General features: G+C 33.7%; 1 protein-coding gene across 2 annotated transcripts in view; it reads left to right on the top strand.

Moving 5' to 3' along the window:
* The first annotated feature begins 4,313 nt into the window (after nt 1-4,313).
* The window catches only part of betaTub97EF (beta-Tubulin at 97EF), a 254,822-nt gene continuing 242,953 nt past the window's right edge, over nt 4,314-16,182 (top strand). Inside the window, exons 1-2 of one of the 2 annotated variants that reach the window (XM_073959925.1) lie at nt 4,314-4,844; nt 5,135-5,903. In XM_073959925.1, coding sequence (XP_073816026.1) covers nt 5,847-5,903 — 57 coding nt within the window. In that variant the 5' untranslated portion in view covers nt 4,314-4,844; nt 5,135-5,846. Of the gene's footprint in view, nt 4,948-5,134; nt 5,904-16,182 lie in introns of both variants that reach the window. The other variant, XM_073959926.1, reaches the window with a different exon arrangement.

Raw genomic sequence — 16,182 nt, 5'->3', positions numbered from 1 at the left:
GGCACCCATATAACCCATTATGCGTGGATTTATTAAAGAATTTTTGCGGCACCCATATAACCCATTATGCGTGGATTTATTAAAGAATTTTTGCGGCACCCATATAACCCATTATGCGTGGATTTATTAAAGAATTTTTGGGGCACCCATATAACCCATTATGCGTGGATTTATTAAAGAATTTTTGGGGCACCCATAGAGCCCATTATGCGTGGATTTATTAAAGAATTTTTGGGTCACCCATAGAGCCCATTATGCGTGGATTTATTAAAGAATTTTTGGGTCACCCATAGAGCCCATTATGCGTGGATTTATTAAAGAATTTTTGGGGCACCCATATAACCCATTATGCGTGGATTTATTAAAGAATTTTTGCGGCACCCATATAACCCATTATGCGCGGATTTATTAAAGAATTTTTGGGGCACCCATAGAGCCCATTATGCGTGGATTTATTAAAGAATTTTTGGGTCACCCATAGAGCCCATTATGCGTGGATTTATTAAAGAATTTTTGGGGCACCCATATAACCCATTATGCGTGGATTTATTAAAGAATTTTTGGGGCACCCATATAGCCCATTATGCGTGGATTTATTAAAGAATTTTTGGGGCACCCATATAACCCATTATGCGTGGATTTATTAAAGAATTTTTGGGGCACCCATATAGCCCATTATGCGTGGATTTATTAAAGAATTTTTGGGGCACCCATATTAATGAAAAAAATTGAAATGAAAAAAATTTGCCATAACCAAAAACATAATCAATTTTTCACCATAAAAACTCGACTCTGTTATTCATATTTTACCCCTTAGGCTTAACATAAAACAACAGTACACCTATTGTCAACACAAGTCTTTGTGTTGCAAACTTTGATCGTAGAACTATTTTATTTTTTATAAATGACTCATTTACTATCTCTTGTGTATGAGAGTTGTATAGTTGATGAACGAACTAGTTCAATTGAACGATTCATTGAAAAGAGCGTATGAACTATGTCAGTCGATATAGTTCATTATAGTTCAATAGTTCACTGAACTATAATCAGTCAGTGACCTACGATCAACGAACGATTCACAATCTAGTTCAACATGTCGTTCACAAATACATAAAGTGACGGCGTCGTCTATGTTAAGGGATGCCTGTGATCAGTTTGTTTATGTTTTATATCCAGGTACATGGAATAGCTGTCCGTAAATGAAGATTTCTCCAAAAACATACGAGACATAACATATTACAATATGTCGAATCCATTACCTATTGAATCTGTCTCTTTGGATAGAAAAAAGGGAAAAAATAAAAAGAAACACACACGCACAAAGCTTTTTCGCAATGAAAATTTCTACACACACACCCAAAATAAGATTTTTGCCCGCCACCTAAATTAAGGATGTTTTTTTTTCTAAAATTAATTAATCGTTCATTAAGAATGCAATAAAAATATGTAAATGTAATATTTTTGTTATGGAGTAGTTAAATTATTGCTCTGTTCCAGAACCTGCAAGATTCTACTATTTTTACTACGATAAAAATTTTTCCTTTATGTTATCGAAAAAAAATAGTAAAAATTAGTAGATTCTTGCAGTTCTGGAACAGACCTTATATTAGTCTTTTGATTGTATTTGGTGTATATATGTCCCGGGCCACACTAGAGTAATTTCAATGAAATTTTGACATGAAACTTTGCATTTTTTGGAAAAAAATCATAATTTCAAGAAACTAGTGTACACGGTTTCATGTGTTCTGCAATTTTGCTTTGTTGCAATATTCGTATGAAACAAACAGACCGTTTTATTTTACATTTTCTTTTACTTTCATGTCAAAATTTCAGTGAAATTACTCTTAGTGTGGCCCGGGACTATGCGTTTTCATCAAACGACCGATTAAGAGCCGGTAAACGATTTTGATCCGAATGATTGAACTGGACAGTGAACTATGAACTAGATTACTGACCTAGTTCAGTTTAAAGAGCTGAGTTATTGAACAAGAGCTTTCAAATGAACTAGATTGTACAACTCTATTGTGTACAATCAAAATCACGGCTGCTAGGTTTGACGTTGGGATAGGTAAGTCGACTTTCGAATAATCGATTAATCTTGTTCACTTGGCGGTTTTACAGTTTCAGAAGAAAACTCGAAAATCGACGAATATTAGATTATAATCGATTCGATGAAGTTTTAAAACAACTGAAATAATCGCCAGGCCGAAAAATCGCATTTCTAGTTTTAGACCAAAATAGAAAACTCAAAAAATCGATTATTGCTTTCCATTAGGGCTAGGTAAGTCGACTTTCTGCAGCCAAAAATCTAAAAATCGGAGTCGACTTTTGCCTGGAGGAAAAATCCCATAATCGATGTTCTTGTGATCGATTTTCGAGTTTGCCCATAGATTGTTGACTTTGCGGTTTAAAGTGGGGTACACACGATCAGTTTTGACTGTCAGTTTTGCTCAAATAATCGGTTGTTTGCCAGTGTGGCCGCTAATTTTTGTCACTCATCAGGCAACCACAAAATATTTTGTGGTTGCTGGACAGTTTGACATTTATCGATATTTCCGAAAAAATTACAGTCAAAACTAAACGTGTGTATCACGCTTTACACTTTTGGCGGTTTTACTGTTTCAAAAGAAAACTCGAAAAACGACAAATAGTCGATTATAATCGATTTTCTGCGGTTATGAAAAAGTCGAAAGTCGAGTTTTAAGACAACTGAAATAATCGCATGGCCGAAAAATCGCATTTTTAGTTTTAGACCAAAATAGTCCGTGTTTACACACACGGGAAAGTAAATTCAGTTTTTAGGCAATAGGGGGTAGGAAAGAGTATTGAGGAGCTCTTTCCTCTCCGCTCTCTCCCAAAAACTCAATTTACTTTTCCAAGAAATTTGTGTGTCTAAACACAGACATAGAAACGTTGAAAAATCGATTATTGCTTTCTATTACTTATCCTTATTGCACGTGTTAACATACATATTCAATTGAGCTCAAACTTTGGCAATCTTAATTTTTAACAAAACTAAATATTTTAGGAGGGTGCCACAAAAAAAAGCCGACATCGATTTTTCCCATTGAGTTAAAACCAGTCTATTAATTACAGACATTAGGTCTGTACGATAACCCAAAAATTTGTACAAATTCGTACAGAGTTTTGTGACTGAGAACTTGCAAATTTTTGCTGGGAGAATTTGTCCCGTAAAAATTTGTAAGTTCGGCCAGCTGACTTTTAATCAGCTGTTAAATGTAAACAACTTGAAATGTTACCATTTGTGACCAAGAAAAGTTCACATTTTTTAGATTTTAAAGCGTTGTGGATAGGGTTACTGCTTTAAATAAGTCAAATGCAATTTTAAAATGTATGTTTTTGTTCCATTTGGTTTAAAACATCAAAAGAAACAAAAACTATTTTCATACATTTTCGGAAACAGCTGACTTTCTTGCAAGTTTTTGCAAAATGTTATTCGATAACTTTCTACAAATTTTCTTGCTTGAGAGAGCAACATTTATTGAGAGAGGTTGCTGGAACTTGCTGAGTAATTATTGCTGAGAAAGTTATCGTACACACCTAATGTTCACAGATGAGAAAAATCAAAAAAAAAAAATCGCCGGAGCGCTTTTTAATTAAATCGCGATTCAAGTTGACATTTTTAAGGTTTTTTTAGGTTTTCAAGAGTTTGCTTTAAAAACCGCAAGACCTATCGAAATGGGACTGAAGAAAGTGTCGTAGCTATGAAAATTCTGTACAAGATTCACCTTTACGATAATTTCATAGATTTTACCGTTATTGAGATATAGAAGTTCAAATTGGGACAATGGACTGACTGTATCGCCTCCTTATAAAATAAGTTCATACATGGTGCGCCTTAATGACTTTAAGTGAAAACCGCTTACACCTGGGAATTTTTTCTGAATTTGAAACAATAATGTTCATAGGTGAGAAAAATCCAAAAACAAGAACAAATCGCTGGAGGGATTTTTAAATAAATATCGGTCAAAATTCACATTTTTAGGTTTTCGAGATTTTGCTTGGAAACCGCAAGTGCTATAGAAAATGGGGCTAAAGAAAATGTTGTAGCTGTGAAAATTCTGTAGAGGATTGACCATTATGATTTGCTCATAGGTTTTACCTTTTTTGAGATATAGAAGTTCGGACTAGATTTTTAGTTTTTGTTTTTGTGTTGGGTTTTCACGATTTCCTTGAAGTCTTATCGAAATTGGACTAGAGAGAATTTTTAGCTGTAAAAATTCTCTACAAGATTGGCTTTCGTAATATGTTGTACCATTTTCGAGATATATAAGCTTTAGTTGGGAAATTGCAGTCATGGCATTGTTTTATAAGGAGGCGATACAGTCAGATACAAATTTAGTCCCATTTCGATAGGTCTTGCGGTCTCCAAGCAAACTCGCGAAACCCTAAAAAACTCCTAAAAATGTCAACTTGAATCGCGATTTATTTAAAAAGCGCTCCGGCGATTTTTTTTTGTTTGTTGATTTTTCTCATCTATGAACATTGTAGTTTCAGAATCCCCAAAAATTTCCCAGGTGTAAGCAACTTTCATTTAAAGTTGCTTCAAGAGCACCGTGTGCATATTTTAATTTTTGACGATTTTATAAAATAGGTTTGACGATTTTTATTTTAAAAATAATCTGGCAGACCTGCTCACAATATCAACAGAGCGCTCTTTCTTTTCCTCTTTATATTGATTATTTCATGAACCCAAAACGTAAAAAAAAACAAAACAGCACCCGGCAAAACATTGTGAAATAGAAAACATGTGATTTTAACAATACATCCAAACAAAGCGCTCAAAAGTTGATTCACTTCGTTCAGAGAATACCTCATACAAGGTACCCGCATCAGCCCAGCTTATGTACTGCAAGCTATCAAAAAGTTGTTAAAATGAAACAGACAAAAATAAAAATTTAAATGAAAAATTGTGCATTTTTTGATGTATGTTTGTAATAATGCGTTTAATACCAGCCTAATGAAATTTTGTTGAAAAAATTATGTGAATCGCTTTATTTTTGGAAAACATTTTTGACATTTCATAGCACTGAACTGGTTTTTGTTGTGCCATGCTCTCATCCATACACTTTTGGTTTATTTCTATGTGCTCTCTCTTTTTTGTATTTTTCAGATTCACATACAAAAACTTCAGTAGCGAGGTTCGTGTTTGTTCTACATTCTTCTTCATATAACCCCACCACCAAGCAAAGCACCACTTGTTGGAATGGTTGTGTTGTTCATCAACAACAACAACAGCAGCATAATCGTCTCCAAGAAAACTAAAGCAAATACGAAACAACAACAGCAACACTAAATACGTTGCCGCTCAGCTGTATTTTATCGATTCTTCACTCATTTTACGTTCAGCCTATGTTTGCTGGCTAATGGTTTGTTAGTGTGCTCTCGTTATCAGACCTAAGTAGTGCCAGTATCTGAGTATCTCTACATATTACGACAGTACAGCATATGAGTTCAGTACTATTGATTACTTGTTGTTGTTCTTCTTCTTTGATTACAAACGGTAGTGTGTGGTGTTCGCGTCTGTCATCAAACGAAACTAGCAGTATCTGAAAGAGCGTTCGTGCGTATTGTACCTCTCTTCTGGATAATATAAGTCCATTGAATCGGTTTATTTTTTGTCCTGAAAATTGTGCAGTCTTAACACGTTGTCCTTGACATTCGTCTGTCCAGTTAATCACAGTTTCGCTGTCGTTTTCATAAAAAAGTGCCAGTTAGTGTGAAAAAAAGTTCTCACCTTCACAGCTCCAGAAGAAAGAATCAAACCAAAAAAAGAAATTAATATCATTTTCTCAATAAATTAAAATAAAACTCTTCCAATCAAAATGAGGGAAATCGTTCACTTGCAAGCTGGTCAATGCGGTAACCAAATTGGTTCTAAGGTTAGTAAACATGTCTATACATTTTTGTGCATTTAGTTAGGTCATTTAGCTGAGATTATGTTTTGATGTATTTCACAAATTGATTCATTCATCTTCTTCTTTTTTCTTCTACATGCCTTAGTCATTCAGTTTGTTACAATTACTATTTTCCCATTTCCTAACCTCAATATTTAATTATAACACATGTTAATGTTTTTGTTTTCCTCTTTTGCTTTGCTCTCTTCTTTTACTTATCGCTACAAAAGAAGGCGTGCAAATATTTTTCATGTTGTACGCTGCCATCGTTTCCACACAATTTTTATCGCCTCGTCATTCATTACCCCTACCGACCGACCGACCGTCTGTATCGCATTTGCTTGTGTTTGGGTTTTTCTTTGCAATTTGCGAACACTCATTGATTAGGGGTATTCACTGAATATACAAAGAAGAATTGTTATGTTGGTTATTGTTATGATAGCATATTTATTGAACATTGCCTTATGAAAATAAAGGTCTTGTTAAAGTCTTCTATCTATAAAAAAAGTCGTTGAAAACTTGGCTTGTCGAAGTTAATCTGCTCAAAATATTGTGTTCCATAAATTAGATTCTAAATGTCTTCTTTATATAAATCTGCTGAGGATATTTTATTCATAGAAGACCGTGCGAATGTCTTCTATCGATAGGACATTTCTATTAAAGTTTGGATGAAGGTGTTCTTAAAAACCTGCTGAAAATCCTCATTTTTATCTCCTGAGTACTCTTATTGTTTTCAATTGATTTTTCCTCTCTCGAATTCTGTTTTTTTCTTCATTTGGGTAAAGAGTAACACATTTTATACATATGATAAAATTATAATCAAGCAGCTGAAATAAATCGATACCTGGGTGTGTGTGTCTTTTATTTCTCAAACATACGTAAATTGAGAATTTCACATAATTAACCTACATACTCGTACTCGTAAACGTTCACACATAAATGGTGCACCCCACAGGCACATTCTCTCCCCATTAAATTTAACTTTGATTCCTCTATTAGAATTACTTTTAATAAAACTGAAAAAATAAAAGCTTTCATTCGCTAGAGCCGGGTCAGCCAAGCAAAAGTTCTGTTTGTGTGAGTCACATGCACGAGAGTTATTCTCCGTCTCTCTGCAACCACTACCGGTTTATTTCTTGTTACCCAGCAAACCAATCGTACCGAAACCGGAACAAAATTCGGACGATTTCTGATACGAAATCGTAGCGATATCTCAACGAAAGTTGAATGAAATGGTTGACATAATTTCGGAGCGAAAACGGATCGATTTGGGTCAGAATTCGGATGAAAATCCTTGGGAATATCGGAATGCGAATTTTTTCCTCCGAATTTCGTACAGATTTCTGAACGATTTAGGAATAATGTCGTATGAAAATCTGAGGTACCTTACGAATCTTCGTAAAGATTTCTAAACGATTTTGGATTAATGTCGTATGAATATCGAAGAAAATTTTTTTTCAATTTTTCTTTGTAATGTTTTTTTATTGGAACATTGTAATTTCAAACGCATCTAATGATTTTCACTGTTGTTATTATTTTGAAGTTATACCTAGTAGAACAATGCAAACTTTGTGTACGAATATGTTGGGTCCATCAGCATGTTATATTTAAAATATTTAAAAATTTTATATGCGAATTTTAAAACCAAGCTTTTTGTTTTTCGACAACAAAGTAAAATGTTGCTTGTTGGATACATACGCTGTTGTGCGAAGGGAAATTTGTTTCCGACATATCGATCCGAAATCGGAAGAAAACCTATAGCATATTCGAAGGGAAATTTACTTCCGACATTCTCTCCGAAATCTGAACGAATTCCCCTACGAAAAAAGCGTTTAGAAATCGGAACGAAATATGAACGATTTTGATTCCGAAATTGTTCCGATGTGTCGGACATCAGACATTTGGTTTGCTGGGTAGAAACGATGGGTGGTGAACAGTGTGGCCATTTTAGCATTTTTGCAGCTAAATTTAGCATTCTTTTTTTGTATTTAGCCGCAAAATTTCAATTTAGCATTTTTCAATTATTAATTTAACATTATTCTATCAACAAAATCCGAAAATTTTGGTACTTTTTGTATAAAAAAACATATGATAACTTTTGGTTGACTACACATTTATACGTAGAGATGGGAAATTGATAAATACCTGGAAATTTACCCAAAATGTGGGTAGAAACTATATAACATGCAATGCTCAAATTATTCTATCAACAAAATAACATGCAATGCTCAAATTAGAGGAGAAAACACGGTGGACTAACAAAATTTAGATTCAATATAAATAAAATTATTTATTTCACATATGAAAACAGCTTAAATAAGACCTATTTTGGTAGCATCATCCTTTCTGGTATTTAGAGCAGTTGATTGAACTGCGCCTTGCAGGAAAACAACATTGATGGACCACGTCTCATGGTATCCCATATATCAAGTGACAATATCTTCGATTTTCGTTGATTATCTTGAGATTTGGTCCTCTCTGGAAAATTGTACTTTTTGCAGCCTGCAGCCCACATCTGACGTTAACAATAGATGTGAAACATATAAAATATTGAAATTTTAACCGATTTTCTCGTCTTTTTTGTAATATATTTGGTTTCTTAAATGACATAAAAACAAAATATTAATTCCAAAATACATTTTTAAATACCCAAATAAACACCCAAAAAGGTATTTAGCAAAGTATTTTGTGGTTTCTTTATGAATGACAAAAATGAACGAACACACTAGCAATCAACCGATAATTTGAGCAAAGCTGTCATTCAAAACTGGCATTTAAAGGAATAAAAATTTGAATAAAAAATAAAACAAGTAAACAATGTTAAATTTGGCTGGGCCGAACTTGTTATACCCTCCACAATGAAATATTCCTATCCAATAGTACGTTTAGACTTAAGGTAAGGGCTACAGTGTGACCAGCAAATATTTTTCAAAGGCAAACATGAAAACAGCTGATTTTAGGGAAACAAAATTATTTGTCAGCAAATAAAAATGTGAATAATTTGACTAATAAGACCTATAGCTTCATCGATGAAAGTACCATGTCCAAATACATTGGAAAATATTACAAAACTTGATTTCGACAGAGTACAACATAAAACTTTCGATTGAATTGAAGAAACAACTATATGTTATTGTTTTGGATAAAGACGAAATTCTGGTTTCATCTGACGTGGTGTCACTTTTCACTAACATACCGATATACCTAGCAATTAAAAACATAATGGAGAAATGGGAAAAACTAGAAACACCTACAACAATACCAAAGCCGAAATTCCTAAAAATGCTTCAGTTTTTTCTGAATGACAATAATTACTTTCAATATGACAGCCATTTTTCCATCAGACATTTGGTATGCCAATGGGAAATCCATTGTCACATACTATTGCGAATATTGTACTGGACAAACTACTTGACGAAGTGATAGAGGAGCTCAATTCGAAGGACATTCAGATAAAATATATTTCAAAATATGTGGATGACATCTTTGCTATAGTAAAGAAACAACACATGGATATTATTCTTCACAAACTAAATTCATATCACAATAAACTTCAATTTACAGTGGAGAAAGAAGTTGAAAGCGCAACCCCCTACCTAGATTTAAAAATAATAAGAGAAAGCGATAAAATAATAACGAATTGGTATACGAAACAAACATCTTCAGGGAGACTAATAAATTACAACTCGACGCAACCTTATAACATGAAAATCAATACTGCAACAAATCTCGCAAAAAAGTATTTGAACTAAGTGACGTCAGATTCCACAAGGAAAACAAGATACTATTAGAGAAAATCTTAAAAAAGAATAACCTTCCAATTAACACAATAAAACAAGTAATTGAAAAAAGAACAGAGAAAAACTCAACAAAATACAGAACAACTAAATCAGAGTAAGGCAGAGAATATTTTTGGGCCTCCCTTGTGCTCTCAATGAGCGTATATTTGTTGATGCTCACAACGTGTTAGCATATACACGGGCTGTGAGCGATAAACAATTTACGCTCACTTAGAGCACAAGGTCTATCTTGTGAGTCACAATGTCTTCCACTGAATTAAATTATCTCAGTATACCATTTATACCTAAGCTCACTGAAAATAAAACCTTAAAAGACATAACAACAAACAATACTGCCATTGCATACAAATCAAATGAAACACTAACAAAAATTTTCGCAACAGGAACAACAAAAAGAGACAAACTAAACAAAAACGACATTGTATACGAGGTTAGATGCAATGAAAATGATACAGAATATTGCAACAAAGTTTATTTAGGAACAATAAAAAGAAGACTAGGAGTACGATTGAGCGAACATGAGTGTGCCATAAAGAAAGGAAAAAAACAACACAGCACTAGCACAACATGTCAACGAGAAGAAACATACACCTGACTTGAAAAATGTCAGAATACTAGATAAAGAGAGGATTGAAAATATAAGATATACATTAGAAAGTTCACGTATTCAAGAGAGAATACGAATGTCAATAATACAAAGGAAGATAAAGACAACACAAAGCTACAGTACTCGGTTGCAATAACATAACTTCATAACTCTGTGATAATAGATTAGGTTTTATTTACAATTATTTATAGTTTTAATTATTTTCTATCTATACAAGATACGTGTTTGTGACATTTCGCAGTTTTGATGTAACATTTTAATAATACAAAGAAAAAATATTGTATGAATTCAACGATACATCTACCTTTTTTATTGAGCCACATGAAAAGTGTTGCAACTTTTTGTATTTTTTTAGGCAAAACCAGCGTTTTATTCGATGTTGATCACAAATTTACGAAATGAGATAATTTCATTTTTGTATGAGAAAACATCTTAAATATTTGCAGTTGTGCTTTGCAAAAAAAAAAACGCTAGAAAGTAAATTTTCTTACGTTTTTTTAATACTACGTTGGGAACATTGAAAACCCGAAACAGCTGTTTATCATTACAAACAAATTATTTGGAAGAAAAGGCAACGGAGAATATATCAATAGAATAAAATATCAACAAACTGAAAAACAATAAATCAACTACTTCCCAAATATAATAAAATATAAAACAAATATGGAATCCGATGGTGTAGTACCAGTGCCACATAAATGGGCAGAGGAAAACGTATTCAAACTCATCGCTTTGGTGGAAGGACAAACTTGCCTCTGGAACGCAGGTAATGAGGCATACCACAACAAAATTCTTCGTGAAAATTCCTGGCGGCATATAAGTCATGAATTAGGTAATAAATATACTTGCGGATACAATACATTGAATATTAGGGATAGGTAATGGAAAGCAATAATCGATTTTTCGATTTAGGTCTAAACCTAAAAATGCGATTTTTCGGTCTATCGATTATTTCAGTTGGCCATGGTAGAACAAAACAGGTAAAGTAAATACTACAACAAATACAACTCAACAACAGCCACATAGAAATTTGTTTTTGTTTGTAAACGTTAGTCTCAACGTACATGTAAACAAAATAAGGAAATGCCTACAAATTATTGGAATTTAAAAAACTAAACTAAACATTTGATTGAATATTTTGAAAAAACATGAATGAAAATTCGTTAGATTTTCAATTTGAACGTTTCCATATCATTCCACTAAATGCATACTTTCTCGCAGAAAGTAGAATTCTTGCAAAAATATTTGGGGTCGCTGGTAATTCATTGAAAAAAGAGAAGCTTTTTCAATCGTTAGCTTTTGAAAACAAAAAAGCACATGTTTATTAGGGCTTTATTCTTTTTAAGTTTAACAAAATACCACACATATTAACAAATATTGTACCGCCTCTATAAGCGGTGTTTTAGTGTGTTCGGACCTGGAGGAGGTTACATGTCAATGATATGAAGGAGTCTCTATGGGAAATAGTTTTTTTCTGATGATAAAAATACATCGAACATAGAAATAAATATATAAAATGTCTTGTGGAATTTGACACTAACATTACAGCCCAGTTCAGTCAGCTGGGTATTGCTGCTACCTTTTCTTGTTCTACCATGTCAGTTGGCCTAAAACTCGAGTTTTTCATAACCGCAGAAAATCGATTATTCGTGGATTTTCGAGTTTTCTTTTGAAACTGTAGAATCGCAAAACTGCCAAGTCAACAATCTATAGCGGGGTACACACGATCAGTTTTGACTGTCAGTTTTGCTCAAATAATTGGTTGCTTGCCAGTGTGGCCGTTCATTTTTGTCAGTCATCAGGCAACCACAAAATATTTTGTGTTTGCTGGACAGTTTGACATTTATCGATATTTCCGAAGAATCGACAGTCAAAACTGATCGTGTGCACCCCGTCTATGGCTAAACTATAAAATCGATCACAAGATAATCGATTATGCAATTTTCCCTCCAGACAAAAGTCGACTACGATTTTTAGACTTTTGACTGCAAAAAGTCGATTAATCGAAAGTCGACTTACCTATCCCTAGTGGATATGCTGCAAGAACCATGACCAAATATGGACAAGGCACTGTTGATTCACCGAAATGAAGATTTTTCAACGTTATGAATTCTGTAGGACGAACTGAGGATACGCAGACTCAGGAAACAATATCAAATTTGGTTATAGAAGCTGATAATGAAAATAATTGTGAGTATTTAGATAATGTGGTCATTCTTTCACTAACGTCAACTCAATATTTTCCAACAGTTATTGAGAATTCTCCTCCAAACCTACAGCGGTCGCAAGTTTGTTCAATCAGCAACAGCCCAGAAACTATACGAGAGGTAGTGGCTTGCCAACTACCTCGTAAGTAAACTGAAAACTCTCATTGACAATGGATCAGCTTTCGTTATGGGCCAAATACATACGGTTCGTTGTGTGACGCGTTGTGCATTGAAAACAACAACCACATGAAAAATGTGTAAGTGATGCCAAGTTTGTTCTTGAAGTTTTCATGTGAATGTTGTAACGCGACACACAACGCACCTTATGTGCCGGGCCTTTAGAAAGAAAGTTACTTTGGTTTTTTACAATGCGTGGAAGAGAAGAGAGTTAATGACTACTTTTAAATGTATAGTAGTTTTATAACACGAATGTTGCAGTACAAAATGGTAAACAAATACCAAAGGTGGAGAAGAGGCTCTTTGAATACCTGTTTCCCAAACAAAAACATCATTTTAAGCGTACTACCAAGTTGATTTTGTTCCACTTGCCAGTGCGAACGCAAATTTCTTATGTGTCATCATTACCTGTAATACATTTTTAACTATGTATTATATATTGAAGTCTTGTTTCCATTTTTTAATAACTCAATTCAAATTTTATTATTTTATTTTCTTTTGAATGAGGGAATATCCTTTGTGTTATGTAGATCTCTTTTTTTGTTACAATAAAATATCCTATTGTTTCCAAACTATTTGTATTTTATTTTTAAATATGTGTATACCGAAAGGGAATTTTACCGTCTCCCACAAAGTAGTGGGCAAATTCATCTCTTACATCTAATGTATTAGGTGGAATATAATGCCGACGTGGTTGGAGATTGATGAAACTGTTCGTAGTTTGCTCACTGCGCCATTTACCCGGTACAAATGTACCATCTTGGGTGTAATGGTTATTATGTAGTGCACAACAGGAGGTAGTGACTTTTATGGCTTTTGATGGTTCAAATTTTATAGTTGTGCGTAGAACTCGGAAACGTGCTCAGAATATGTCAAATGCATTTTCAATAACTCGCCTAGCTGTAGACAGACGATAGTTAAGGACTCTCTGTATTGCATTCAGACTTCGAATACTAAAAGGTTTTAATACATTAGATGTCATCGCGAATGCATCAGCAGCAACCAGAACATATGGAACTGGAAGTCTTCTAAATGGCAATGGCTTTGGTGGAGGCAAGTTTAATTTATTATTTACCAGCGCCAAATTTAAAGAAGTTCTTCGGAAAACTCCAACATCTGATATTCTTCCATTTGAACCGACATCAATGTACAAAATTTTATAAGAGGCGTCTGAAATATCCATAAGGACAATCCCGTGTGTTCCTAAAATAAGTAATATAATTAAGAAAAGGTCTGTAAACCTCTCCTTGTAATTGTAGTAAATGCTTCCAGAATGAGCAGGTGCGTTCATACCAACATGTTTACCATCTATGTCGATGGTCAGACTAGCAAGGTTTCTTGAAACCAATTTCGTTAAAGTTTCGTTAGTGTCCACACACGTTAACGTGAAATTTAAGATTTTTGCGTGTCCTCTTCATTTTACCATTCGCGTTTGTTGTGTTTCTCATGCCAATAAAAACAAAACAAACATAAATAAACTAAAAACAACACAAAATATTTAACTTTAATAATTAAATTAATATTAATAAATGTTCACTATTTCATTAATTAAATGTTTTTGTTAAATCTTTTTATATTTGTCTTGCTGTTAACGTTTGCTTGCGAAAATAAAAATGAAAGAAAATGGAAGAAAAAATCTTGCAACGAATAACAAGAAGAGGCAACACCACATGTATATGGGTTCACTACTTCATACCCCTCGCTTATAAACTTGACGTCGCCATGTTGAAATCGTGCTAGACTGACCATCGACTAGAGAACCGATACAATTATGGAAGGAAAAACCGAAGGTTTTCCTAGTGGCCCTGTTTACAGCGATATTATGTTTTTCGTAGGCAAGTATGGTACAAAAGCCTTGTCTATCAATATCCCCCGCAAATTATTGAGCTTTAATCCAATCCATATTTTTGCCGGTTCATACGCCCAACATTTTGTAAACCCCCCTAAATACATAAGTTTTTTGGGAAAAAAGTGTTTAAATCCACACAGGCTGAGGGCATATCTATGTCGCAAAGCCGACTGATAGGTTTTTACTTGTTTTAAATATTGGAACATAGATGTTATGTTATACGTACTTTCAAGTACTTAGGCTGTAGAACTTTATAAATTGCATAGCACACTTCTGGATTAATTCTTGAAATAGTATCGGAAGCTTTCGTCTGTTGCCAAGTACCGAAGTGTGACCATCAAACGTTCTGAAGCTGAAATCGGTTGACGCAATTGTGTTGTCTTCTTCGTTATAAGTGGTCCAGTTAATTGAAGTTGTAGATCAGTTTATAATAAAATGGTAGTAGCTCCAAATTTAAATATACTTTTACTCACCAAATAGTCAAAGTCTACAGAGTTCAATTAACAATTTTGCGCAACACCCTTCTTCCCTCCGGAGACACAACCACGGAAGTACCCATGGCCTTTCCTTCTTTTTGTTCATAAAACCATCTTCTTCCAAAGCTGTATAGGATACTGCTCCACAGCATAAAAGAAATAAAGATTCTTCCTCCTGCATTATTTCTAATTTATTTCAATATTTTCGAACAAATAAGTTTATGCTTTTTGACAGTTTGCTTAAACTGTTTTCTGCCACAAACATTTTTTTCCAAAGTGAACACATAGCAAACATGTTTGTCCATTGCGTTATTTGTCATTGTTTGTTTACTGTTTGAACAAACAAAATTTGACAAATATTTGCCTGTAATGTGAACACAAACTAAGCTCTGTTTGAATATGACATATTTTTGGGCAAATATAAAAACTCATATTTGGAACAAATATTTGCCTAATGTGACCTTAAGGCCTGGGTACATAAGCTGCCTCGCCTGGTTGTCTTGATTTCCTGCTTCATTTCTGACATAACATAAAATAATAAAAAAGGCCGAGCCAATTCCGAACTAGGTTGCCCTTTTCTTCTTTATTCTTTTATTTTTGTTATGTCAGAAATGAAGCAGGAAAGCAAGGCAACCAGGCGAGGCAGCTTATGTACCCAGGCCATTACCTTTAGGGAATCCACTCAAATTCGAATTTCAATTATATGGCCTGTGTCTTTACTTTTGAAAATGGTAAAACCGGCAAAAGTTGTAAAGTGTTCCCATATGAATTGTATGGTGCCTGAAGTAAAGGAACGCTTTTCGAGTAAAAAGTGGTAAAACTTGAAGATTCTTGCGCGTAAAGGAACAGAGCTATAATATGGAATGGTTTATATTTTTGTTACGAAAAAACCAATGCCACTATTTTAGATGGTAACGTTTTTTGACCACTGGGAAGTTACCATTTTTTTATTAATAAGACTTTTTAATACTTATTTTTTTATTATTAATAACTTATTTATCTTACTATTAATTTTTAAACATAGTTCCGTGGTGGAATTCTCTAATGTATTTTTTGATTATCGACAAAAAATCGGTAAAAGTAAAATGCTTATAATTTCTGTAATTAACGATATTATTCGGTAAGTTAGCGACTAATAAAAAGCAGTC

Source organism: Musca autumnalis, unplaced genomic scaffold, assembly GCF_047663935.1.
Source record: "Musca autumnalis isolate F117 unplaced genomic scaffold, ASM4766393v1 scaffold_1, whole genome shotgun sequence".
In the NCBI taxonomy this organism is placed as follows: Eukaryota; Metazoa; Arthropoda; class Insecta; order Diptera; family Muscidae; genus Musca; species Musca autumnalis.
The sequence above is the reverse complement of the archived record's forward strand: the minus strand, read 5'-3'. Positions and strand labels throughout refer to the sequence as shown.